The following is a 26332-nucleotide window of genomic DNA, read 5'->3' on the forward strand; positions in this document are numbered from 1 at the left end:
ATGACCGTAAAACACTTGTATAACTCCAACAGGAGGCATGTGTCTATGAGCATGTGTATCTCATCGGAAAATGTTGTTTTCCATTATTGTGACTACTTCTGATTCATCAGAGGCTCCAGATGTTGTTCCAACAGCTGTTTACATCTAAAAACACTCATCTCTCTCCATTTTACGCTATGACCACTGGCAGACACACTGAGAGTGTGATGTTATTAATTACTTATAAATTGAGCTGCACTTAATGCACTAATTAATGAATGTAGAAAGAAAAAAGATATGTATGCAATATCACATGAGTAGGAGTGTGATATGGCTCTATATCAGCACGGCTGCAATTAGGCACCAGGCCACAGATCGTGATGATATAGAGCCATATCGCACTCCTAATAATGTGATATTGCAAATACTGTTTATCTTTTTTTTCTTTGAAGCAGTGATTTACAGTGAATTTAGAACAGCTCTACATTGTGCCTAACAACACCTCTTAGCTGTTATAAAATGACTGTAAACCACAGCTTCATGGTGCTTATTGCTTTATTTTAAAACACAACTACTAGATCAATTAATGTTGCATTATAATTCCAAGACTGCTAAAGTGCTGCCAGGAGTAAAAACCCTTTCTCTTTCACTCTCTCTTATACACAAACACTGCCACGGTTCAAAGCTTTGCCCTAGATACCACAAGTGCTGCAAACAGAGAAGACCAATGAAAACTGCAAAATATAAAGTTTATTCAAAGACTTATGTAATTTCTTCAATATAGAGAGACAATTATAAGAAAGCCATACATAGGCTGATTCCCCTCAAAAGTATGAACACTGTGTCTCTGTGGTGCTATCAAAACATTACTCGGTTTGTTTGAGCATCGTGATCAGACCTACACAGCAACATTGCACCAACCGATGACAGCAGTTTTATTTGCTGACTGACAGCAAATGTGGTGAGTGTTCTGGAAATCTCATTTAAAAATCTTTACTTTTTGCAAATTTCATTTGGTTCCAACTAGAGACACAGAAACTAAACACTTTAAAGTAACAAAGAAACAGAAGTAGTGCCATTAGTGTACATCCAAGGGAAACTGATTATCGAAATAGAAAAAAATAGTTGGGCGGGACTTGGTTCTATCCATCAGTTGTTGATTCGGAATGACGATCGGAAAGCATGCTTGCAGTAGATTGTAAGAATAAATAATTAAACAGACTAAATGATTAAAAATTATGAGGCTAAATTCACAATATGATATATTTAGAAAATAGGTTGAATAAAGTGAATTGGTTGCACTTTATTTTACAGTACACTTACCTAAGAAAGTACTGTGTAATATAAGATAACTACATGGGTTAAGGTTAGGTTTAGGGTAGGTTCAGGGTTAGTACATTGTTATTACTCAGTTATTGCAATTATTATAATAAGTACATTGTATGTACACAGGGAACAAGACTGTAAAATAAAGTGCTACCAGTGAATATTATTTCATGCCAACTTCAACTACCAGAGAAATTCATAAAGCATAAGAATTTTTGAAGAGGGGACTTATTTTTCATATAAAATGTGGTCAAATAAAAGCATTTTAGGACACTCTATACAGTATAACTCTTGTTTTAAGTGTTTAGATTGTGCAGTTCTTTGCAAATCTGTTGACACTGCAACAATAACTGACCAAAAACTGCATCATGATTTTACATGGAAGACTTTCCACTGAAACATATCAAGTACAGTAAACATATGTACATAAAGACTGACCATGGTGCATGAAACCAGCATTGCAGAGTCCAACACCGAGGGTCACCGCATCCTCACGGCATGTGCTGTCACCCTGCATAAGGAAACAATCAAGATGGTGAAGCATATCAGATGACTTCTGTGTCTGGAATGACAAAATGGAGCAACTTTGGATATTACTGTAAATAATTAGAGATAAAATTAGAGCAGAAACAGGATATAAATAGTGTACAGAAACCCAAAATGAATGACTGGAAGATGAATAGAAAGTAAAAAAGTGTGTGTATGTTATGTTTATATAATAAAGTGGTGTGTTTCTGTGTGCGCGTGTCCATCTTCACATTACCTGTGACACAAGCCATTCCACCAGTTTGTAGGCTGGTATGACAGATTTGAAGGTTTTAAGATGATGATCTCGGTCTCTGTATATAAAGAAGATTTCAAATTTAAAAGGTTCACAACTGTCCACATGTGAACATAGCATCTGACAGTGTGGTTGGCATGCAACACATTCAATCATATATACAGTACATACACACATACATTTGTAATAAAACCATTGCATAATCCCAGATTAGACTTTTGATTTCAAATATAATTGATATAATGACAATGGAAAAGTCTCAGATTGTCACAATTCAATCATTGTGTTAAAGCAGTTATTTGTTGATAAAGTGGCAAAGGTTACAGGTTTAATCCCTGCTAATGGAGACCAATGTTCTGGAAATATCTTCTATCAACTGAGATCTACTATTACCACTAAGTCCCAAATCCCCAGACTGCTCCAGGGTGGTCTGTCCTAGCAATTAGTGCAGTGTAATTAGTGACCTGGACTGTAAGTCGCTTAAAAAGATTAAAAGCATCTGCTAAAGGGCAAGTAACCAACGTTTTATGTGTTAATTTTTGGATATGAGATCAGAGATGGTCCCAACTGCAGTTCAATGGCCCCTCCTTACTCTTTATGCAAGACATCAAAGGTGATTGGTGACAGAAAAGCAATACGACTCTGTAATCCTCACACACGCACTTATATGCACACACAGACATGCACATAGACATTGTGTGCAGCTGGGCAAGGTGAATTTATGAAAGACAAACATCTTATCTTTAAGACAGCTGAAATTAAAACACTGAAATTAAATTTAATAAAGTTGTTTATTAAAAACTGGAATTGGATAAAAAAAAAATAAAAAAATTTTTAATGCTACTGTCCATGAGCAAGAAAAGGGTTTTAGCAAAACATACTGTCTGAAACTTGAATACAAGTCATCTTAATGCTTTAATGACAGTGAGAATTAAGTAATGGTGTTGTCTGTTGAGTGTAAAGTATGCCAGAGAACATGTGTCACTTACTTGATAACAGGTGTGAAGAGACTGTGGAGACGACAGTAAAGTCTCACTCCCTGTCGGACACACATACACTCATATAAAACAATTGCACTGACAGCTGCATCTCTATGTATTTCATTTACTGTTGGAATCACTTCTTGATTGATTTGTTGACACAATTGTTAAGTGGACCATTTTGTAGTCTAGATTTATCGAGATGTATCATATGCACTCAACTCAAGATTCTGTTGACTTCAATCTGTAAACTGACTGGTTTCAAATGACCAAAACTTAGTGAGCCACCTAGGAATGAAACCTCACAAGTGACTGATTTGAATCACTCTACATAGGCACAAACAGCATATAAGAGACTTGACTCACAATTGATTCCAATTGAGTTTTATGTTAGCATGTTGCTAAGCTAACATCACAATATGATATTCTAATAAGGATAAAAATACATAGCACACATTCAAATTAGGTAGAATCATTTCATTTCATTAATTTGACTGAATTTTTTATTGACACTTTTCAGTATTTAGTAAAATGTAAGCTTGTTTGTTATCAGATTTGTTACATTTTGTCCAGCATCTGAGCTCATCACAAAAAAAATGATATTTATAGGATACATAAGATAAGGTAAATATTGTTTTTAGCCAGCATTCTGGGGGAAATACCTTTGAGATGATGTCCTCCATTTCACTCCTGGCTTTATAAGTGCCGTCATCATAACGGAAGCGATACAACACCTGCTCGTTCTTGAACTGATGCTTATCTGACACTATGGAAAAAAACACACACAGACACATTAAATGACTTAAACACTGAACTTTACGTCTAACATAACACTGAGCAGAGCTGGAACTGAGCTTGTGATGTATTTGTTTCTCTCGCTTTGCTGCTCACGGTCTCGAGCTGATAAACGTGTGTGGAGGTCTGTGATGAATCGAAGTGAGTGAGTGCCATCGCTACACAAAAGCCTGTTTGACCTCTCCTTGAATGCTGCCACCATGTATTATTGATTGACTGCCTGAGCCCTTATACTTGGATTTATCACTCCGATACCTTTTGGTGTTTGTCAGTTTTCACTGTCACAATGTAATGTAGAGGTATGATGCTCCCCAAATCTCAGACAATCACTGCACCTCATGAATTATTCAGAAGAATGTTCTCTACCAGCATTTCATGTCATGTTACTATCCAGACTGCCGATCATCTGTAGGGGATCTCAGTGAGTGCAGGCCAACAAGATACGTGCCAGATTTGTAAAGTGTAAATCTGTCAAACAGTGATTTTTAACAGTCCAGCGTTTGTATAAACAGTTAATGGATTGTGGTTCATTTGCCAAGACTGCATCAAAAAACAGAACATGGACAACAGTTGAATTTTGGTGATGAAACCAAGCAATACACAAACCAATGTTGATGAAATACATGGGGGTGGATGAGGTTAAAAGAGGAAAAGAGAGAAAAATAAGACAGAGACAGAAAGAAAACAGAGAGAACGAATAATAGATTTGTATGAAATATATATATATATATTTTGTATAAATTTTGATATTTATACAAAAATAAACTCGAATGAGTAGTCAACTATTGTGACCCATCACTGTACCATGGTAACTCATGGTCATTATTTCATACAAATCTATTATGAAATCTATGTTGACTGATTAGTCAACAATCTGTTCATGCAACCAACCAACTGGTCAATTCTGAAAATACGTGGGTTTTGCACATCCCAGGATCAAATGATACTACCACGGTATTTTTACTACTATAGTACTATATTTACATTTACATAGTACCTTAAAATGCTTCAAAATAACACCATGGTATTACCATGGTCTATGTCCAACAAATCAAGGTAATACCATCGTTCTTTTAAGAGAAAACGTTCTCTTACCATGATGGATGATGCCGTTCTCCAGGAGAGCTTGACCCAGGTTGATTCCCTCCTCAGCCTTACTGATCTCTCCACTCTCCAAGAGCCATGAGACAAATTCACTGAGGACACAAAGAGACAACAGTTGTATCAGTCTATGCATAACACAACACTCCACACTTGCTAGAGAAGGGATTTATGAGCCACTAGTCAAAGGTACTTGGGAACTTGGATTCACTCAGTCCTTCAGAGTGACTGGTCAAGACTGGTAAAAAGTTCACCAAGAACACAAATCAAGATGATATCAAGCTGCATTCCACTCTCTTAAGGTCTTAAAAGTTCAAACACAACAAGTGGGTTTCACGTATTGATTTATTTAAAATAAATGCTGTTCTTTTGAACTTTCTATTCATCAAAGAGTCCTGAAAACAATGTATCATGGTTTCCACAAAAATATTATGCAGCTGTTTTCAACAGACAATAAGAACAAATGTTTCTTATTCATTTTTTAATAAGAACCAAATTAGAAGATTAAGTATGATTTCTAAAGGATCACAAGGATCACAATGTCACTGAAGACTGGAATAATGGCTCCTGAAAATTCATCTGTGCCATGACAGGAATAAATATATTTTAACTTGCAATAATATTTCACAATATTACAGTTTTTTTAATCTAATAACATATACATATATATACACACATTTATATACACACAAACATACTTGACTCACAACAACATAACTTTAGCTAGTCAACTGCCAAATGAAAATGTCAAGATCAGTAATTAAATTATTAACTGCTTCTGATGAGGGCAGGGGAGGAATTTTTAGAAATTGCATGTCTGAGGTGGTTTAGTGGCGACTCTAATGTTGTGTGTGATTGCATGTGTGTGACTTCATGCCTGAAATGTGCATGTCTGCTGTGTGAGAAACTGTGAATCCCATTAGATTCAGGGACAGAAATAAGCAATGTGTAAACAGTTATGACGCCTTAAAGGGAATGTGAGAAGGGTGTGCGTGCGTGTCCTTGAAATGTTGAACGACAGCAGCGAGGGGAGAGGGGTCGGATGAAAAGATGGGTTAACAGATGGAGCAGGAGGAGAAGAGAAGACGCGGGTGCCAAAGGCACCCCACATTCACCCAGTACAGTAAGACAACCAGATTCTCCATTCATGTCTCATCTGACTACACAACTGCTCTGCCCTCTACATCTCCTTCAAATCAGCTGACAACACGCACAACTTAATGAACTCTTTTAAAAGACTTAACCTTGATAAATCATTACCCTCCACTGTCAAAAACTTAACAGAGATACAGATTACTATAATACCATTGACGTTGGCCAACCCGGAAGTTTGCATCACCCTATTTCCTTTGACAGAAAGCAAATAGGATTTTTCCATTGCCTTTTGGATAATTGCAGAAAAGAAGGTTTGTGACTAACAAAAGTGTATGATTTTAACATGTTTTGTATAACTTTTATGAATTTTGAAACCTCCTCTTTCAACACAAGTAAAATCTTAAAAAAAAAAAAAAAAAAAAAATCACGAGTGGGATATTACTGCTGTATTTTATGTTGTCGAATAAAACATGAAAATATCTTGAGCTTGTGTTAACCACAGACATTTAACCAAAAAAAAAAAAAAAAAAAAACTGTGTTTTTGGCCTACAAAAATACACCATCCCTGCAGCACTCTACTGTCCCTGTCAAAAAAAAAATTTGGAGAAAATTAGCACAGTTGTGAATAATAGATCATGTGAATTCTGTGTTTTGGTGGTAAATGTCAACTTCCTAAAACAAGTGCACATTTTCTTAAATTTTATGACTTTTGTACAAAATTTGACATGCTGCATGTCCAAGTTTTGTTACAGATAGACTGCATTCAGAAACTATAGATCAATTAGTCTTTCAACTCTGTAAAAAAAAATTGACTAATTAAAGCCTTTTTGATAATGTTTTATCTTCAGGGGTTTTAGATGGTACATAGCAAATCTTATGCAAATCGGACCAAGAATTAATTTGAAATTAGCCTAGAATTAGTTTGAAAGGTTTTTCAATAAATTCAACATGGTAGAAGAGGATTGCAGCTCATACGGTTGCAAAAATGTATGTGTACATCTAAGCAGTGGCTGCGATTTGCAAGTTTGTGGTCTTTGCAATTACAATCTCCAACGCAAAATTTTAGAGCAGAAAAATAATGCTACCACAAAAGAGGAGAATATGAACAAATACAAAAAGGTTCTAGCAGTTGCTTTGACCACTAATAATAATAATAATAATAATAATAAAAAGATGACAATAAAAGGATAGTAATCACATAATCAAGCCTTTCACACAAAATACAAACAATAAATGTTTAAGATGTGTTTATGGGGGTTATGTGGAGATCTTACAGACTACTTACAAAGCCTTTATGTGCAACTCTGCAGAGGAAGTTCAGAGAGGAGAGGGCAGTCAGGCTCATGAAAGAGAGCAGTGAAATGAAACAGACAGTGAGTCTGCTGTGATTACATAAGTCTCTAATTCAGATTGGCAGGAAAGGAAAGGGGTGGAGGTGGGCGTCTCTGGGGTGAATTAATTAGTGTTTATGTAACTCATTAATATTCTCCACAGCTAACGCACACAGAACTCTCTCACATACCATAGATGTGTGTGAGAATTTTCTTATGCTTGTATCTTTATCTGTCCGATTATGCATATACTGTATGTGTGAGTGTGAAAGAGAAGGATATAATGAGTTATCTTTATTGAATTAATATTAAATACAAGCTCAATTACCACAGAAAATAATTGTGACTTGTCTCTCAGCTTGTAAAATAAATAGACAAATGTACAAAAATGTACTTACAAAGTCCAGAAATGCAAAGACTATGGAAATAAAATCAGAATTGTGAAGCTTGCATTTCTGTAAAAGCACATATTAATTCTTCCATACAAAAAAAAAAAAAAAAAAAACCTGTAAAAAAAAAAAAAATGTAAGTACTTTTCTAAATGGATGAACTTCTAGTTATGCATTACCAATGTATTTCCTGTCGGTGGATTTTTCATTCACCTTTATCTAAACGGTCCCTTTTTTGTATCCTTGTAAGTATTATGCAAAAATGACAGGATTTATCATGGTCATATGGTCACAACATGAGTTGAATAACTGGATAACAAGGACAAGGACAGCAAGTGATTTTAATATTCTAGTCTCATAAATGCAAGTTGTTTTTGCAAACTGATGAACGAGTCAAAAAAAAAATTCTGTGAATATAGAAAGCAGATGCTTTTAATAGAGCTTAAGTTGTTAATAAGCAGAAACATTCCTTTTATGCTTTGGCCATTTAAAGCTTTTTACCATGCCAATAAAGCTTGAATTTTTAGGTCATTGCTGTAAAGTTTAAATGAATAGATGAAATCTCTCTAGTCCTTCAGAACTGGTGATGTTGTAAGTATCAAAATCTCACCATATTTTGAAGTAAAGTCTTCAAAATAAGCACAATGGGGAAAAAATAAATCAACAGTAGTTCAGGCAATAGAAAGAAATAGCCAGAGATGAGAGAAAGAGCCAGTCTGAGCAGTAGCAGAGCGTTTGTCCACATTAACAGCTGAACTGCTCGGCTGTTCTTGGAAGGAGCGGGATTGTGTTCTATTCTGAGAAGGATGCGCAAGCCAGCGAACAACAGAGCCAATCACAGCTGCTTTCACCTGGACCACCGAGGCTGAAACGCACAAATAATTGTGTTCTGAGGGAGCCGTGCGAAATTTATCCAGTCAGGTGTTGACAGGAGAACAACAGCACAGCTGAGGCTGTGAGGCCAGCGACAGTTCACTTTTTAAGCCACTTCAGCGGAAGTGCTGCTTCAACTGTATTTTAACTAGTCAAGCTAGCCTTTTGAAAGAAAAAAAAAAAGCAGCTAACTTCATAAGATACTGACATAAAGCAGCTAACTACATTGAATCCATTTAAGAGGGACAATCATTTAAAATATAAAATGTACAGCATCAAATGAAACACTGTTCTTAATCAGGTGTAATTCATCTGACAAAAAAAAAAAAAAGAGAATTTCAATCAGATTCATATTACATGCAACTTGAACAGATCATTTTAAATGAAATAAAACTAGAAAAACTTTCCAATTTGTTATAATTGAGTTGAAATAATAGAACAGCAGCATTTAAAATACCTTAAAATACCTTAAATTGTTTCAATGAACTTCTTTTTTGTAGGTAAATGCCACTTTTTCTCCAAATGAAAATTCACTAAAAAGAACTGGAATTCCCAACTGTGAGAGAGGGCAGTTTAGGAAAGTGTGTTTGATTATTTCCCTTTTTTTCCCAATATACACAGGATTCTGTTGTGCAATACTGTTACTCACTATCTAAAGCAGCTTGTGACTGTAAAAGCTAACCTATTTTTAAAGCATCTGAGCTACTAAAAAAAAAAAAAAAAAAAAAAAACGTAGTTAAGTTAGCAGCATCACTACTTTGAGTTACTTATTCCCAACACTGCTCAGCAACAAGATTTATTATCCACTTTAGCTAAAATGAGGCTCATATCTGAATTTGTGAATTTTTGCGGCCTTTTAAACTAGATTGCATCAATATAATCACTTTAAATGGACCACAGGAGATCGTTTTGTCCCCCTTATCTACTAGTGCAGCGCAAAAAGAGAATTTTAATTGGTGTGAGGAATCTCTCCTCTCAACTCCCAAACACACACACACACACACACACACACACACAGTATTTGGAAGTTTAATGGCGTACATAGCACTCATTGTTCATTCATAGTGTTGAAAGACTGGGTGAACGAGCGACAGAAAGAAAGAGAGAGAGAAAAAAATAAAGAAAGATACACAGAGAGAAAAAGAGAGAGAGACTGAATGCAGATTTCTCTCTAATGAAGGGTTTTTTTTTTTTTTTTTTTTGCTGGGAATGTCTGTGTCCAATGGGGTGCTTGGCAGTGAGCTTGGGAAAGCATTTACAAGCGCTAAGTAAGTGTGTATGTGTGTGCGTATGCATTTTCATTCATACAGGGGCCTCTTGGATTAGGATGACTTGCAAGATATTCAGGAGACAGTCAGGTGGTGTAAAAGCAGCCGAGGGAAGGTGACACACTCAGTGCGGACTTGAGCCAATCACCAGCATGGGAACTGACCGGTCAATAAGGCGAACCCATTAGTTCGGACAAGAATCTTAAATACATTACATAACGCTCAAAACTTACTTTCCCAAGAAGCATTTGGGTACAATGGTGAGTTTTCTGCGTCGATCTTTGATGAGGTGGCGGCTCTTGGTCATCATCATATGGTACAGCTTCTCTCCCTTCTCTGCGATCATGACGTAGGCATCACGCTCCATCCCGAGCTTCAAACCTGCCAACCAATGAGATAAAAGAGTCAAGAACATGTAATAAAAGCAGAAAAATCAGTACAGTGTCATAGTCATACAGTGTTATTTAAAAGATGTTTTGAGATTAAAAATAATTTTTTACATATTTTAACAAAAACATTTTTAGATAATAATATATAGTAATAATAAGATGAATAATATAATAAAAAAACATTTAAGACCAATAACATCAATGGGCATTATTTATGAAACGCAAGCAAATTGTTAAATTATATTGTTTAACTGACTATTAAACTATAGTAGCCATCAAAGTTGTCCTGAAACCTTCTTCTTAGAACATTTTTGATCCACTTCAAATGCTGACTACTGTATATTATTTTTTTGTAAGTATTAATACAAAAAAATTAACATTTAGGAACAATAACATCAATGGGTTTTATTTATAAAAAAAAACAAAAAAAACAAGTAAATTGTTTAATTGTATAACTATTTTTTGCAAAATCATTCTAAATATAAATTGTCACAAAAAATTAGTTCAATCTGGAATGAAAATGACCCTAAGATTTACTCACCCTCAAGCCATCCTAGGTGTATATGACTTTCTTCTTTCTGATGAACACAATCAGAGTTATATTAATAAATATCCTGACGCATTTGAGCTTTAAAATGACAGTGAAGAGGGCCATCGAGTATGAAGCTGCATCCATCCATTATAAACGTACTCCACACGGGTTAATAAAGACCTTCTGAAGCGAAGCGATGCGTTTTTTTGTAAGAAAAATATCCATATTTAACAAGCTTTAAAGTAAAATATCTAGCTTCTGCCAGACTGCCTTACATATTCAACTTACAACAAAAAGAGTAGGACGCAACGTAAGCATTTTGAACTGCGAGAGGCGTTACGCTTTCTTCGTAAGTTGATTACGAAAGGCAGTCTGGCAGAAGCTAGATATTTTACTTTATAACTTGTTAAATATGGATATTTTTCTTACACAAACGCATTGCTTCGGTTCAGAAGGACTTTATTAACCCCCCTAAGCCGTGTGGAGTACGTTTATGATGGATGTAGGCACTTTCTTGAGCTTCATACTCCTCGGTCCCGTTCACTGCCATTATAAAGCTCGGATGTGTCAGGATATTTATTAATATAACTCAGATTATGTTCATCAGAAAGAAGAAAGTCATATACACCTAGGATGGCTTGAGGGTGAGTAAAGATTGGGGTCATTTTTTATTTCAAAGTGAACTAATCCTTAAATTTAAAAAATAAGAATGGATTTATGAATGATTTTTGAAAAAAATATTTCATGAATTAAAATCACAATTTATTTATTTTTTCCTTAGGTCAGATGCATCTGCAACCCAAGTCAGATGTGCACATATTTTCATAGAAAATCAAACATTTTAAAAATCTTCAAGTCTGTGCATATAGGTCTTATTTGATATAAGAGCATTTTTAATAGCAAAATCACTGATATTAAAGGTGAGGGAGGAACTAGACTGGTCTGAATGTAAAAGTAACAATTTTATACTGTATAATTATAGTGTTTTCTCAAGCGTTACTTACTAGCTGCTCCCCTAAATCAGTGTGGGTGTTGCCGAGTCAGTTAATGTTTAGGTGAGAATGAGAGGAAACACTGGTTTAACTGATTTTATTACAAGATTTGTGTGTTCACACGTGCACATGCATTCTGCTACTGAGGTCGTTTGGTGGGTGGAGGGCTGGATCACAAAATAGGCATGAGCATTCAACAAACTACACGCTATACACAAAAAAGAAAAAGAAAAAATGGTGTTAAACTGCAACATGAAATGAGTGAGATAAAAGAAATGCTTATTGCACATTACTCAGAGCAGGTCACACCAAACAATGCTGTTGTAACATGATGTGGTTAATAAGGTGAGAAGAGTTGCAGCTATAGATGCAGAGAAAGACCTCTATCAGAGAGTTCGCAGTTTCCTGAAAAGACCTGAAAAGAACAACACAGCATGCTAAAAACTGTGCAACAGTGCAAAGCAGCTCGGCCACTGGTGAAGACAACCTTGTTCATATTAGCAGTGCAGCCAGAGTCAGGCTGCAACGGAAATATGAGCTTCATACAAGGTAGGCTGCCTAAAAAAAAAAAAAAAAAAAAAAAAAAAAAACACCTTATCAGTGGCCGAGGCTTTTTGTTTGTTGCCTAATGCAAAGACCAACTTAAAACAACCCTTCAGTCAAACGTTTTTACCGTACATTTAAACAAAAGGTGATGTTAAAGAGAGTATCAATGGGATTGCAGCTGATGCAGGAGGCGGGGCGTGCTCAGATGTGGCGGCAGCTGGCATGGCTCTCATTCAGAGCTCTTTACTGTGTCTGAGACCCCAGAGAGAGGGAAGCCACCGGCAGCTGCAGCTCTCGCTCACAAAGAGTTTTTTGAGGAGGTGTTCGTGGCAGCTGTACGAGGCTCCAATTCAATCAAGTCTCAGCTAAGAGGCAACACATCATTAAAATGCCTCCTCAAAAATGACCCTGCTGAAGCGTAATTTCCACCTTGGCATCTGAAGGTCTGATGCTGAATGGCAATTTTAGAAACGAGCAAACATTCAATTTAAAAAACCCAAATCTTACTGCTTCTTTCCTCAGTCTGAACTGCCGATTTCAATGAGTGCACACCAAAATGGATGAATGTAAGCGTAACATCAAAGAATGTTTTTAAGCTTAAAATTTAATTTAGTTTTTATAAATTAAAATACATTTATTTAAAATTAATTTAACTATTTAAAATTATTAATTATAATTATTAAAACATTATTAGTTGATTATTTAAATTATTATTTAAAGCGATCCATTGCTTTATTGAGTATATAAGTATGTTTAACAGAACTGTGCTTTTGGCTACTTGAGAGAAATTTTGCATGTCAAACCAAGTATTAATCAAAATGTGTAATTCAAATGACGCATTTCAGTTGTATAGAGAAACGAGGGGGCGCTGGCTGAAGACTCGGACGGTCAGAGAGGTGTGACTGATGTGGCACCTGTTGGAATGGGCTCTGATTTCAAACGTTGGAAACCCGATACGCACCATAAAACTTCTGCTTTCATCTGGCATCGCAGCATAAAAGTGACGTCTCGCTCTACCGCCAACTCGCACCGCATTACAATACTTTGGCTGAGGACTTTGCCTTGGACGCTGGTAAGCTGATCCTACAGACTAATACTTCACGCTGAAACATAAGAGCCGTGATCAGAATGGGCTCTGTGGTATATTTGAGGTTTTACTGCTATGATCATGTGACCTAACAATCAGAACAACCCTGTAGTAAAACATCACACAGGCCTCAAAAGAAGAGATAACAAGAACAGGTGTCCAGCAGTGGACAGGTGTTCCATATCGCAACAGAACAAAAGAAGAAATCCACATAAAAACATACTAGGAACAGCAAATTGCAGGATGCTCAAATACAAAGCACAGAGGAAAGGGGTTCGTTCATACTCATTAGGAGGTGCTTTGACAATAATTGAATCCGATAATGATTCTTTACTAAACATTGTGGTTAGTACTGGCAATGGATTCATTCTTTTTAAAATTATTTCAAATAGTTTTCAAAATAATTTCAAATCATTTTCAAAATAAATTTCAATTTACTTAGTTAACACAGCCTACTGTAGTTGCATCATGTATCCGAAATTTGGTTTGATTTATTTGGTTCAATTTTGGTATGAGTCTTAACGATATGAAAAAAATTAAACTGAAAAAATAAAATAAAGGGACCAATTTAAAGCGATTGTTCACCTAAAAATTCTGTCATCATTTACTCACACTTAAGTTATTCCAAACCTGCATGAATTTCTTTCTTCTGCTGAACACAAAAGAAGATATTTTGAAGAGTGTCGGTAACCAAACAGTTACCGACAGAAATCCATACAGGTTTGGATCAACTAGTGAATAAGTGATGACAGAATATTAATTTTTGGGTGAACTATCCCTTTAATGCACAGAAACACACAGAAAGTACACAATGCATTTTTAAATGTTTTACATTTAACTAGTGTTATTTCAGGATTTTATGTTGCATACTATACAATGACAAGCCAGAGTAAATGTACTCACTCTCTCTCTGTTCACGTTCCTTTAAAATGGCGTCTAGCCATTTCTGCTTGTCTTCAGCATTCTTGGCCATGCAAACAAACCACTTGTTTTTGGCCGTGTTGTGAATCTTCCAGCCATTGGTCACCGTGTAGTTGTTACTGTGATAGTCCGCTAGAAAGACAATGAAAAACATGAACATGAAAAACAACAAAACAGGTTGAACAATAATCATACGCGCTATTAATATGAGCACACTAATTGACAACTAAACCACACAAACATTATATACAACACAACTACTAGCTATATGTGTTATATAGTATACATTTTTTCACTTTCACAAACAAGTACAAAAAGCTTTACTGTTAAAAGCTGTTCACTGAGATCTAACAAACCAGATCTTCTATCAAAATCATTTGCGCCTTCAAATTAACTTTAAAAACTAGATATAATTTTGTCAGCTTATTACCAAGGTTAAAAAGTTTCCCTTTTAACATTACTAAATGAGTTACTTGACCCAAACACTAATGCTGACACAGATAATAAGATTTTCTTCAACAATCTAGAAGCATTAATAATGTAAAAAGGTTAAACTATCCCATTAGAGTGAGGAATCGTTAAAGATGCATTTCAGCATCTCTCCCGCCATTAAACCAAATCCTGACGGAGAGCATGTGTATGAGTGAGGGGTTTAGACTGTTACTCATAGTCCAATTTTAACCAAGATTTGACAGCAGGTGAATTATATGGAGAAATGAATGAGGTATGGAATAGGTAATGAGCAGTGGTTAATGTTGAGGTAGTATAAATAGATTTCAGAGCACAGAGGATTTGACAAAGGCTTTTAGCTCATATAAAACTGGAGAGAATTTATGAGTAATCGTATTTGGCACATAAATCTGGCTCAGTAATAAACACCACCTAAGCATTATCTGATTGTTTTCCAATTAAAACACTAGCGCAGTCAAAACAAGCAGATCAAATTGCCATGCTTTAAATGTGAGAGCGATGAAGTAATATGGAGTAATGTGAAAATTCAGAGCGGGACGTGTCCCAAGTTACATTGGAGATTAGTAGTTTATGCAGCAAATGATGTGCCATTTTATAATGGTTTCAAATGTGATTCATTCAATAAGAACTATACAGTAAGTGTTATACTTTTTCGGTTTTGAGTCATTCGTTTTTCTCTCAAGAGTTACATAATGTGAAGCTGCTTATGTCAGGCTTTTAATGTCAATCATTTGTTATAAATAATCATAATTTTTGATTTAGATCAATCAAGTTCCAATTAAAAAGATCATTTGTAAACTATCTAATATGGATCACAAAAAATAATATTTAATATTCATACATGAATTTTCCTGCCACTTTTCCAAGCCTGGGTTGTGGATATTTAATATTTTATTTTATGTATGTTTGTAGGTATGTACTTTATTTATTTAGTTCAACATTTTTTGCTGGAAATTCACATAAAAATGGTATATAAAATGTAAATAATACATTATAATATTTAAAAATAAATGTATATTTTATAAAAATTATTTTTATGTGAATTTCCAGTAAAAATATTGACTGGGATATAAGATTTTGGTCATAATAACACCCACCCTTTCCAATCAGTATTCATCACTACACTGCCTTGAAATCTTCCTATGAAACATCACTATAAACATAAAATTGCAAATTGCCCAATATCTGAATTTCAAACCCATTATCTTCAATTGTCACCCACTCAAACATGTGAATCATTTTATCTGTAACCTTATCCAATAAGGCAAAACACATCAGCTAAATGATACATTTACACAGATGTGGAGCATCATGTGACATAAGCCCCGATAAACGAGACACAGAGGACTGAAACACAAAACGTCTCACATTGGCCGTATCAACTGATGGCATGTGTGGTTTAGGCTGGTACTGTTACAGCCCTATGTCTTGTTTTTCAGAAAGGATGTTTTTCTTTGTGGCTCAGAGAGAAAGAGAGAGAAGTTGCACTTCCACCCTGCTGCTTAAGGTGTGGTGAAAGAATAAGAGCAAAAGGTGAGAAGAGCAGCCGTTACTTCCCCTGAGAGTTAAATTTCATGCTCGGCCCGACAGCTGAACGGCACCTTTGACGAGGGCCCCTTGGCAGCCAGCTCAGCGGAGGCGCTAAATGTGAAGCGCTCAATTCTAAGAAGCCTTGTGTGATCTTATCTTCAGGCTACAGTGGCACTAATTTCTACTGCACAAGCTGAAGTTCCCTTTAAGTGGTTTTGTTTGTTGCTTGTGTTATGATGTTCATAAGCATCACATGGTGATCAGATGGAACAAACAAGGATATCACGCAGGAAATTCCCCAACACATCCCATGAAAAAGTTGCTTTGTACACTAGTGTTTGTTTTTTTGACAGAAATTAATACTATTATTTATCAAGAATGCATTAAAAGACTGACATTGTTATAAAAGATTTCTATTTCAAATAGAAATGGTTCATTTGAACTTGCTATTCAGTATCACTGTTTCCACAAAAATATTAAGCAGCACAACTTGTTTTTCATCATTGATAATAATAATGTTTCCTGAGAAGCAAATCAGCATATTAGAATGAATTCTGAAGGATCATGTGACACTGAAGACTGGAGTAATGATGCTGAATATTCAGCTTTGACATCACAGGAATTAATTACATTATAATATTAAAACAGGAAGCAGTTACTGTAGTATTATTTTTTTTTGATCAAATAAATGCAGCCTTGGTGAGCATAAGAGAATTCATTCAAAAACATCTTACCAACTCAAAAACTAGTGAGCTGCACAGTAGACTTGACTTTTTAAATATTTGAATTTTGACGTTAGCATTTTGCTAAGCAAACGAATTAATACTCCAAGCAGCACAAAAATACATACCACACACAAAAACTAGGTAAAATAATGTTATTTTAATTACACTTTAAAAGCAATAACAAACTAAAACCTACCAGTTCCGTCTTCCACATTCTCGACCTCCATGACCTCCGTGTTGATGCGACCTCTAAACACATACTGCGGCCCATTGATGGATTTCGTCCTTTTGGTGGATTTCTTCCCTGACACTCTGGATGTTTAAAGAGTGGGAAAATTAGACACTATTTAGCTTCTACATATATATCTAATGGTTTTGACAAGTGTTTAACCGTAACACATTACAATACATTGTTTATGTAATTACGTTAACAATATTAGAGGCTAGACTAACTGAGAGCTCAAAAGCATCTCAAAGGCCTTACCGGGACTTCCTCTTGCAGTAGACTAGGAGGTTGTCAAACAGAAAGAAGACTCGTTCCTGGATGTTTCCAGCCGATATCTTCAACAGGTTACCTTGGAGCAGCAGTTCCGTGCAAATATCAGTCAAGTTTGTCCCCTGGAAAAAAAGAAGAAGAAGAAAAAAATCATCTTTACACGTGCCAGTGTAAGATTTTCTGCTGAGGCATTCCACTATAAAAGTTTTAGTCAAAAAATGATTAGCTGCTCGTGTTCATGTAGTGGAACTAAAAGCTGCAGAAAAAAAAGCTGCCATCATTCTTTCAACAGGTGGACATTTCCTTGTGTTTTATTAACAGTGAGAGTGTCTAATTCCATTTAAAATAATTACAATCTGGTCATTAATCACGGCCTTCCATCTCGGTCTCAGATAAGTTCAGCCTCTCCTCACTCCCACTTTGCTTCCCATCTGATTTAATGCAAAAAAACAAAAACAAAAAAAAAAAAAAAAAAATAAATAAATAAAAAGCAGCGACCCCTCTCTCTTTAAGGGGACAGAGGTAGCCAGACAGGTTTTGGTAACATACTGTGTCCTGTTCAATATCCAGGACCATTAAAAATTGATTCCACTCCGACGCCGCAGTCCGTGCTGACTCTGTACAGGATGTGATTTTCTATGCTTGGCAGGTGTGGGCGTGTGTGAGTGTGTTTGATAAGCAGACTCCATTTTCTCTGCTTAATCAATGGCGTGCCCAGACGGGTCAATTAGAGAGATTGAAATCTGCTTCCCGCTTGTTCTGCACTATTTACCTATAAAGGTGAAACACTCTGGTCTAAATGGAAACTTAATGCATTTGCTTTTAAACCAGACCCCACATCCTGAAACGCTCTATACATTTAACGCAATATAAAACGAAAGCTTAAAAAGCAGGCTGTATTTCACCTCACCTTATCTACACGTGATATCAGAAGCACTGAAACCTGTCATTATTTACTTGCCCTCTTTCCAAACTCATGTTACTTACTTTCTTCTGTGAAACACAAAATGAGAGATGTTGAAGAAAGCACTTGCCACCTTTTTTCATATAATGAAAGTGAATGGAGATCGAGCTCTATTATGACAAAAAAAAAAAAAAAAACGCACCATAAAACTTTCATAAAATTGGTACATATCACTTCAGCCCTATAATCCAAGATTTTATACGTTTTATGAAACTTTTAGGGAACTTTTGTATTTTTTGTTTATAATTTTGCATTTTGTTGTATTCATTCTTGTCATTTTTCAGTTCGACAGCCCATATTAACATTTATTATATTGTAAATAGTGTCCAAACCATTCTTCAACATTTTTTTATTTTGTGTTCCACAGAAGAAAGAAAGTAATATGGATTTGGAACAACAGGGTTGAGTAAATGACGACAATTTTCATTTTTATGGACAGACTATTCCTACAAACAAATTTCAAAATATGCTTAAATTATCCCCATCCTGTTATGCTTTGCAGGGATCTTAAATGGTCACAGAGGCGTGAAGGGACTGGAAAATAACACAACAGGAGAAAGAATGCACTGTATGCACTAAATTGTGTAAAATTTTAACCATCTAAGCACACTTAGGGCTCACTGTCGGCTATAGAAAATGCCCCACTTTGTCCAACCACTCAGTGCTGCATCAGATAAATCAATAAAGAAGGTTAATGGACAGGGTACAAAGAGTGAGAGACAGAGAGGATGAAGACAAAGTAACTATGGTATAGAGATAATGATGAAAAAAAGGAGGCGGGGAGAGATGAGCAAAGAAGTGCTTAAGAGAAAGAAAGAGAAGAGGCGAAAGTGAGTTTGTGGTGGCACACTGTTGCATGTTACACAAAACTAAAGGATCTCCATGGTAACAGGCCTTTGTGTTAAGACTTCCTCTTCCTGCTTCTGATATGTCCTAAGAAAATGCCATCAGCAGACACAAGGCGACACTGATCATGTCCACATCAGTGATTCTTTCGAGGATACAGTCAGAAATTCTCATAAACACAAAGCATACTGTTATACAGAAACTTCCCTAAATAAAGACGTTTTTAGGAAACATCAAGTTACAAATAACTGGTGCTGGTCTGTTCCTTTAAAACCATCAACCAGGAAACAATCAAAATGTCTATGACATTTACAAAACATGTCACTAACTCACCTCCCAGCCCTCTATGTGTGACTGTAATATCTCAAGAGCCTCTAGTTTCTCCATCTGTCGCTTGGTCTCGTTGATGTTGCAGCACACAGCTTTCATGGCCTGCAGGGCCTCTTCTACTGCGGGGTAATCTGAATGCTTCTTAGGGGTCCTCTTCAAAAGTTCCTGAAGGGCAAACAGCAGGTACATGCTTGTATTACACAGTTACACATCAAATATCTGCTGATATGCTCCAGATACTGTGCACAAGAGCCTATTTAAAGTCATGAAATCAATATTGGCCCCATTTTCTTTTGTGATATACAGTCAAACCAAAATTTATTCAGACACCTTGAACATTTCATTCATTATTACAGTTCATTCACTATAGTTTAAAAAAATGGTAACAAAATATGACAAGATCTCAGAGTTAAACTGTGTCAGAAAAAAATAATCTTAATTATGTCAGATAACACTTAAGCAAAACATGGTCAGGTCAAAGTGTCTGAATAATTTTTGGTCCCAAATTTTTATTAATTTTACTGGTATGAAGAATTTTTGGGTATAATATGTCACAGTTTACTTTATTTTGCTATCCTCACTTACATAAATGAACTATAGTGTCCTGCACCCACTAGTAAAAAAATATCAAAAATATCTTAATAATTTTTGGTTTGACTGTACATTCCTGGTCTTTTTCACAAGATAGATCATTTGTGATTACACTGTACCATTCAACAGTTTGTGGTCAGTAAGATTTTTTTTTAAAAATTAATACTTTCAATATTCAATATTCAGCAAGGATGCATTAAAGGGTACCTATTATGCAAAATTCACTTTTTAAGGTGTTTGAACACAGATGTGTGTCCACAGTGTGTGTAAACAACCAGCCTATAATTGTAAAAATCCACCAAATACTTTTTTTTTTTTTATAATCTCCATTTATCATTTTCAATCTCTCAGAACATGCTTTTTGATATTTTCCCCTACTCCTACGTAAGAGTAGGGAAACCCCGCCCATGACTGGTGATGATCTGCCCTGTTAGCATAGACACACCCCTGAGTGAGAAGCACAGAGTCCACCATTTCTGTGTACTCGCTGTATCAGCTAGAAATATACAATGACTGTGCCAAAAAAACATTACAAATGTTCTGTTGTTGGATGTACCAAAGAACATACATATTAGGATGAAGAGAAGCCAATACCTTCAGTAGCAAAAAAGAGCCATACCTTCAGTAGCAAAGGGTATTTACAGATCCTCTGGATGGGAGAGAGAAGATACCCCTCAAGAGGAACATCTGTGCTCTTCTTACCTCCTAACAACATGAGGTGCTAAAAAACAAACATGATCTGATTTGTGTAACATCTCTTTAAAACGATTCATGTTGAGAATACAGTGGGTTTCCATGGAAAGTGATGAAAGGCACCATCTCACATCCTGGTTTGTACAGTTAAATAAGTTCAGGTATCAAGTTTCACTTCAATAAGGTTTGGAGATCAATTTATTTCCTGTGGCAAACTTATCAACCAATGTTTATTTGCTCTAATCACTAATGAAATCTGTTTCATGGCTACAGATGTGAAACTGATCTGTGACGAGACTGATTCTTCATCAGAATATGATGTAATGAAAAGAACTGGACTTTTTCCTCTGAAAATGATATAAAAGGTGTTTACCAGCAGGAAAGTCCGTACGTGAGGGATCTTGTTAAGCTCCACCAGTAGTCTTAGTGCTTTCTCATGGTTACTACAGTACTCCCCATACACTGAGAAACGGTCCCTCTGCAGTGGAGAGAAGAGAGTCACACTTCAAAACACTCTTCGTCAAATGTTTTCTTTTTTGGTGCAAATGAGACCATCCCTAACAGATTTATATACATTTTTCGGTTTTGGTCTGTTTTTGCACATTCCCATTTCTAAATCTCATGTTCAGGGATGAACTTTGCTCCAGGCTGGCAGGCCCTCTGATAAGTCCACCCATAAAATTTTGTCCTAGACCCTATGAATTTCAGCGACGGCCCTGTTCAGCTCATATAGGAAACACTGAACAGATAAAGAATATTTTAAGCTCTCTTTGCATAGTTCAATACACCTCCGCCTTTAACCATTTTCTCAAATACAAAGCCGAGAAGTGACATAAGGGGGTGATTACAGGTAGTGAAACTGCCAGAGATGCAATGAGGCGCTGTCATTCTGCCCTACATTATTCGAAACAACACAGGAAGTGAAATCGAAGTGCATAGGTTTTGCCTGAAAGCCACACCTTCTCTATGGGTCGCAAAAGCTAGGTGGAAATAGTAAGCTGCGAGCTGAAAAAAGAAAAGCAACTCATTTTCAGGCACTTAAAAGTGAGCAATGCACATCTTTGATCCCAGCATGCACTATTAAGAAATCTATTAGGTTACCAGTTAAAATGTTGGACACCTACACTGCGTTTCAATCAGCTCCCAGCTTCCTAGGTCGTGAATCAGTATATCGTGTAAATAAATGTGGCCGACTACTGACCTAGGGAACTGACTGAGACATACGCCTAGTCATTCTTGATTATTACAGTTTTAAATGATCAAAACTATCAAATAGCGGAAGTATGAGTAAAATGAAGTGACAAATATAAACAAATAAAAACTTGATTAATCATGCCAGCTCTACACAAGTGTAAAATAAAATAAAAAATAAAAAAATTAAAAAAATAAATGAAAAAATAAATATAAAAATAAAATATAAAAATAAAATAAAATATAAAAGAATATAAAAAAATAAATTAAAATAAAAAATAATAAAATAAAATAAAATAAAATATAGATAGGTCTGGTTAGAAAGTCCAGAAGAATTCAGGCTGAGGTGACAGTTTATTAAAGATGCATGTGGTGAAGGTAGGATGTCATTTATCCAAGCTACACAGGAACAGTCAGTGTAGACACTGTAACCTTGACAGGGATGATGTAAATCCTGAAGGGTGAGGGTGCTTGAGGCATCCTGACAGAATAGGAAAACAGTACCGGGATTCCAGAGGCACTGTGTGGTTGTTTTTCTCTTTACAATACATCTAAATTTTCTTGCATTCTCTTTTCACCCTCTTCATTTGTCTACGCGTGTTGCCTATATGTGTATGTGTCTATGTCTACATAGAGTTTGCCATTTGCATTAGTGCATATGCAGTGTGTATGTATGTGTGTGTGTGTCAGTACTCTGGTTGGGCCCTCAGGGCTCCAAACCACAGCACCTGTAATGAGAGAGTTTGGCAGCATCACACACCCTCATCCATGAACGAGGAGAACATCTGTTCTGGCATATGCTTTATAACACCGTTCATCCAAAATACACACATACATACACAGCCAGCCCAATTAAGAGGAAATTCACTCTAGTTTGAGGTTAAAACCTCAGAATGTTTCAGTGAACTTGGTCGAAGGTCACATACACATGCCAAACCCAAAACGCTTCTTGTGAGAACCATGGATTGAGTTTAAGCGCCAGATTTAATTTGCATTGCTTTAAAAGATACTGGACTGCTGCTGGCAGCCATAACTGAAAAGAAATTAATCAAATCACTGAATATCACCATTTTCATTATTATCATATTTTCAGATAGGGAAAAATATTTTAATTTATACAGAACAGTTTTGACACAGATAAAGAAGCAGACAGCAACTGAACATTTGTTGTTAAAATTGGAATTCAGTGTCTCTGACAGAAACTTTTCATACATTGAACTACTTTTTTATTGAATTACTGGTCACGTGAACTGGTCAAGTTCCACGTTTAAACACTTTTTCAGAAGGACCACAGGGAGGGGAGGCAGTCTCGGGGCTGATAGTATTTTAAGAGCATACAGATTTAGGATACTAGGAACAATCCCACACTGGGATATATTGGAAAAAAGATATTTATGGTTTGCTTGACTAAAAAACTCATAATAAAATCAACTTCTGAGCAGCATTAGTTCAAAGATGATTTCAAATGTAATCTCAGGGACTCACAAACTGGAGGAACACATGTCCGAGTGAATGGTGTGCCTGGGGTTCAGGCTGCAAACTGGCATCCAGAGTGGAAAGAAAGTCATAATGGACATCCAAAATGGACTCAATGTTGGAAAACAAGATCTGTATGAAAGTAAGAGACAAAATGTAAGAAAATCATCAAAAATAAATTCTACCATTTCTGCAAGAGGGAAGGCTCTTGACATTTTTCTCTTCAAAAAGCCACATTTGAAAATTGTTTATGAATGATAAAGAAGTTTGTTGGGTTTTGAATGAAAATATTACATTCTATCCAACATGAAGACAAAGTATTAAACGTTAGTGGATCATGTACACCGTCTCCATACATCCACTAAAATGTTCAAATTGTTTGTTTAAAGTAATTGCAAAATGGCTGTTTCCACACTTTTTGATCTAATGCAGTGACATTTAGAAATGTATAAGTGTCCAAATACTTTTTGGAGCCAATGAATATTTTAAATAAATAATAATTCTGCATGTAAAGGTTTTGTGTGTGTTAATGAGGATTTACCTTGACCTGCTCTGGAGTGAGACATTGTTGGTTTTCTGAGGTCTGCCTAATTCTCTGGAGAAAAGCCTGTTGATTTGCAAAAATAGAGAGAGACAAAGAGAGAAAAAAAGTTAGTGTTTACATGTGAAATCACTGCAGTGTAAAAAAGGTGGGGCAGATTTCTATGGCCGCCACAAACCGTTCATTTTTTGAAGTTCTAACACTTCCTGTAGGTTGACACCCTTTTCTGCCTGTATATCTAACTGGAAACTCAACATTCAGCTTCAGTGACAAACACACACAACAGTGTGAAGTCAAACATCATGTACTGTCTGGAAATGGTTTGGTTCACATTAAGAGAGAAAAAAAAACAGAAGTGTCATAGACAAATTATCAGAAACTTATACCCTGCTGTGCAAATAGACTATGTGCCAACAATGAAAGAATGGGAGGCCTGCTACACAAACATGCACACAAAAGCATAAACACAGAAATCAAATCAGCAACACAAAACTCAAAGTAACAATTTATATCAACATTTACTGTATGTAAATATGGCAAAGCTGTTTAAACTCATTGAACTCAAACGTTCAGTCATCATCAGTAGAGGATGGCAAATCTCGAAAAGCTCACTGTAAACCATGAGAAGGGCCTCATCTCATATATTGTACATACATAAATATGAGTGGTTCTCAACATTTTCGACTCCGGGGCCCCCATTGTCAACAACAATATTTGAAAGTCACATGACAGTTTTGCATGATTTACTGGATAAAGATAAGGACTTAATTTTTTTATTCACAATTTCTACTCTATAAAATATTTTAGAGCTTGGCATAACTAGAAACATTTATATTCATTATAAAAATGCCAATGAAGATTTTATTTATTTACATGACTTTTTTTCCAGGTCTAGAAATCATATATAAAAGGTTTTTCAAAACAGTTGGAACCCTAGTTCTTTAAAGAAAATGGTTAAGGAGGTGAACTAAAATAAGAAATGTCTTGATTTTTTGTTGTTTTGGCATATTTTAATGCTTGTTATGACTTATTTTAAATCATTTTAAGTCATTCTGAGGACCCCCTGGAAGTTTGCTGAGGCCCTCTGGTTGAGAACCACTTACATATACGTATTTACATATTGATGAGTAAAATAACTGTAGACAGGCACATTTAACTATAGATTCACCAAAAATCCAAAACAGAGTATTGAGAGAGAATTATAAATATCTTCATCACTGATTTGCACAGTTTTAGAAGTTTCCCCCAGAGAAAGAGAGTCTGCTACTCACTGACTGTTTCTAATTCTAGCTCTGTAAAACACTTCTCATCAGCAGCAGCAGCAGCAATGAGCCGATCTGCTAACAGTGCGCTCGACTCATTCCGCCCCAGTGTCTGTTAAATTACCCGTCACTCCAGCTATTGTCTCCGACGGTTACCCACAGCAACACAACACAGCTAAAGACTTATCCTGAGCGTTTTCACCTTTGCCACACGACTATTGTCGTTTTTTCATTCCATCTTTCTCTTTGATTCTTTTATTAGCATTTGAGGTTATTTTGTGTGTCAGCATACGGTTGATTGTTTCGGTAGAAAAATCTCTCATTATTTTGTCAATCTTGTTCATCCTTTTCTTGTGGATTTTAAAGGCAAACAAGAACTTTAATGCAGGCTTTCATGCCTCTTTTTCCTTTACCACAATGACAGGACGAAAAGTTTGCTAATGAGAAGCACTCTCCACCCCACGGCATCCCTCTGATAATGACAGACTGACTCTCAGTCACACTTCTGCATCTCTGGAAGACATTTACCATGCCAGCTTATGCTCCTAGAAGTGTTTGTTTGTAAGGACTCTCAAACACATTTAGCTGTAAACACCATCTGAAATCACTTGCTCGCACTTAAGAAACAATTGATTCAACTTAAAGGGATTCTGTAATCATTTATTCACTCTGTATTACTTTCTATCTTCTGTGGAACATAAAAAAAAAGAATGTTCTTAGTGTTTGTCTATACATTGTTTTGGACCTCAAAAACAGTCAAAACATTCTTAAAAATCCAAAATATCTCTGTTCTGCAGAAGAAATGAAGTCATACAACATGAGGGTGAAAAC

At 35.9% G+C, this 26332-nt stretch overlaps 1 protein-coding gene across 1 annotated transcript in view; it reads right to left on the bottom strand.

Moving 5' to 3' along the window:
- The window catches only part of prex1 (phosphatidylinositol-3,4,5-trisphosphate-dependent Rac exchange factor 1), a 79313-nt gene that overhangs the window by 28571 nt on the left and 24410 nt on the right, over nt 1–26332 (bottom strand). Inside the window, exons 2-15 of the mRNA XM_051902084.1 lie at nt 24240–24305; nt 23708–23830; nt 21405–21509; nt 20958–21059; nt 19751–19912; nt 17596–17729; nt 17308–17423; nt 14368–14517; nt 10152–10299; nt 4957–5057; nt 3729–3832; nt 3076–3125; nt 2069–2144; nt 1744–1816 (exon numbers count right to left, since the gene is read on the bottom strand). Coding sequence (XP_051758044.1) covers nt 1744–1816; nt 2069–2144; nt 3076–3125; nt 3729–3832; nt 4957–5057; nt 10152–10299; nt 14368–14517; nt 17308–17423; nt 17596–17729; nt 19751–19912; nt 20958–21059; nt 21405–21509; nt 23708–23830; nt 24240–24305 — 1510 coding nt within the window. The remainder of the gene's footprint in view (nt 1–1743; nt 1817–2068; nt 2145–3075; nt 3126–3728; nt 3833–4956; nt 5058–10151; nt 10300–14367; nt 14518–17307; nt 17424–17595; nt 17730–19750; nt 19913–20957; nt 21060–21404; nt 21510–23707; nt 23831–24239; nt 24306–26332) is intronic.

The sequence above is a fragment of the Ctenopharyngodon idella genome, chromosome 8 (assembly GCF_019924925.1).
Source record: "Ctenopharyngodon idella isolate HZGC_01 chromosome 8, HZGC01, whole genome shotgun sequence".
In the NCBI taxonomy this organism is placed as follows: Eukaryota; Metazoa; Chordata; class Actinopteri; order Cypriniformes; family Xenocyprididae; genus Ctenopharyngodon; species Ctenopharyngodon idella.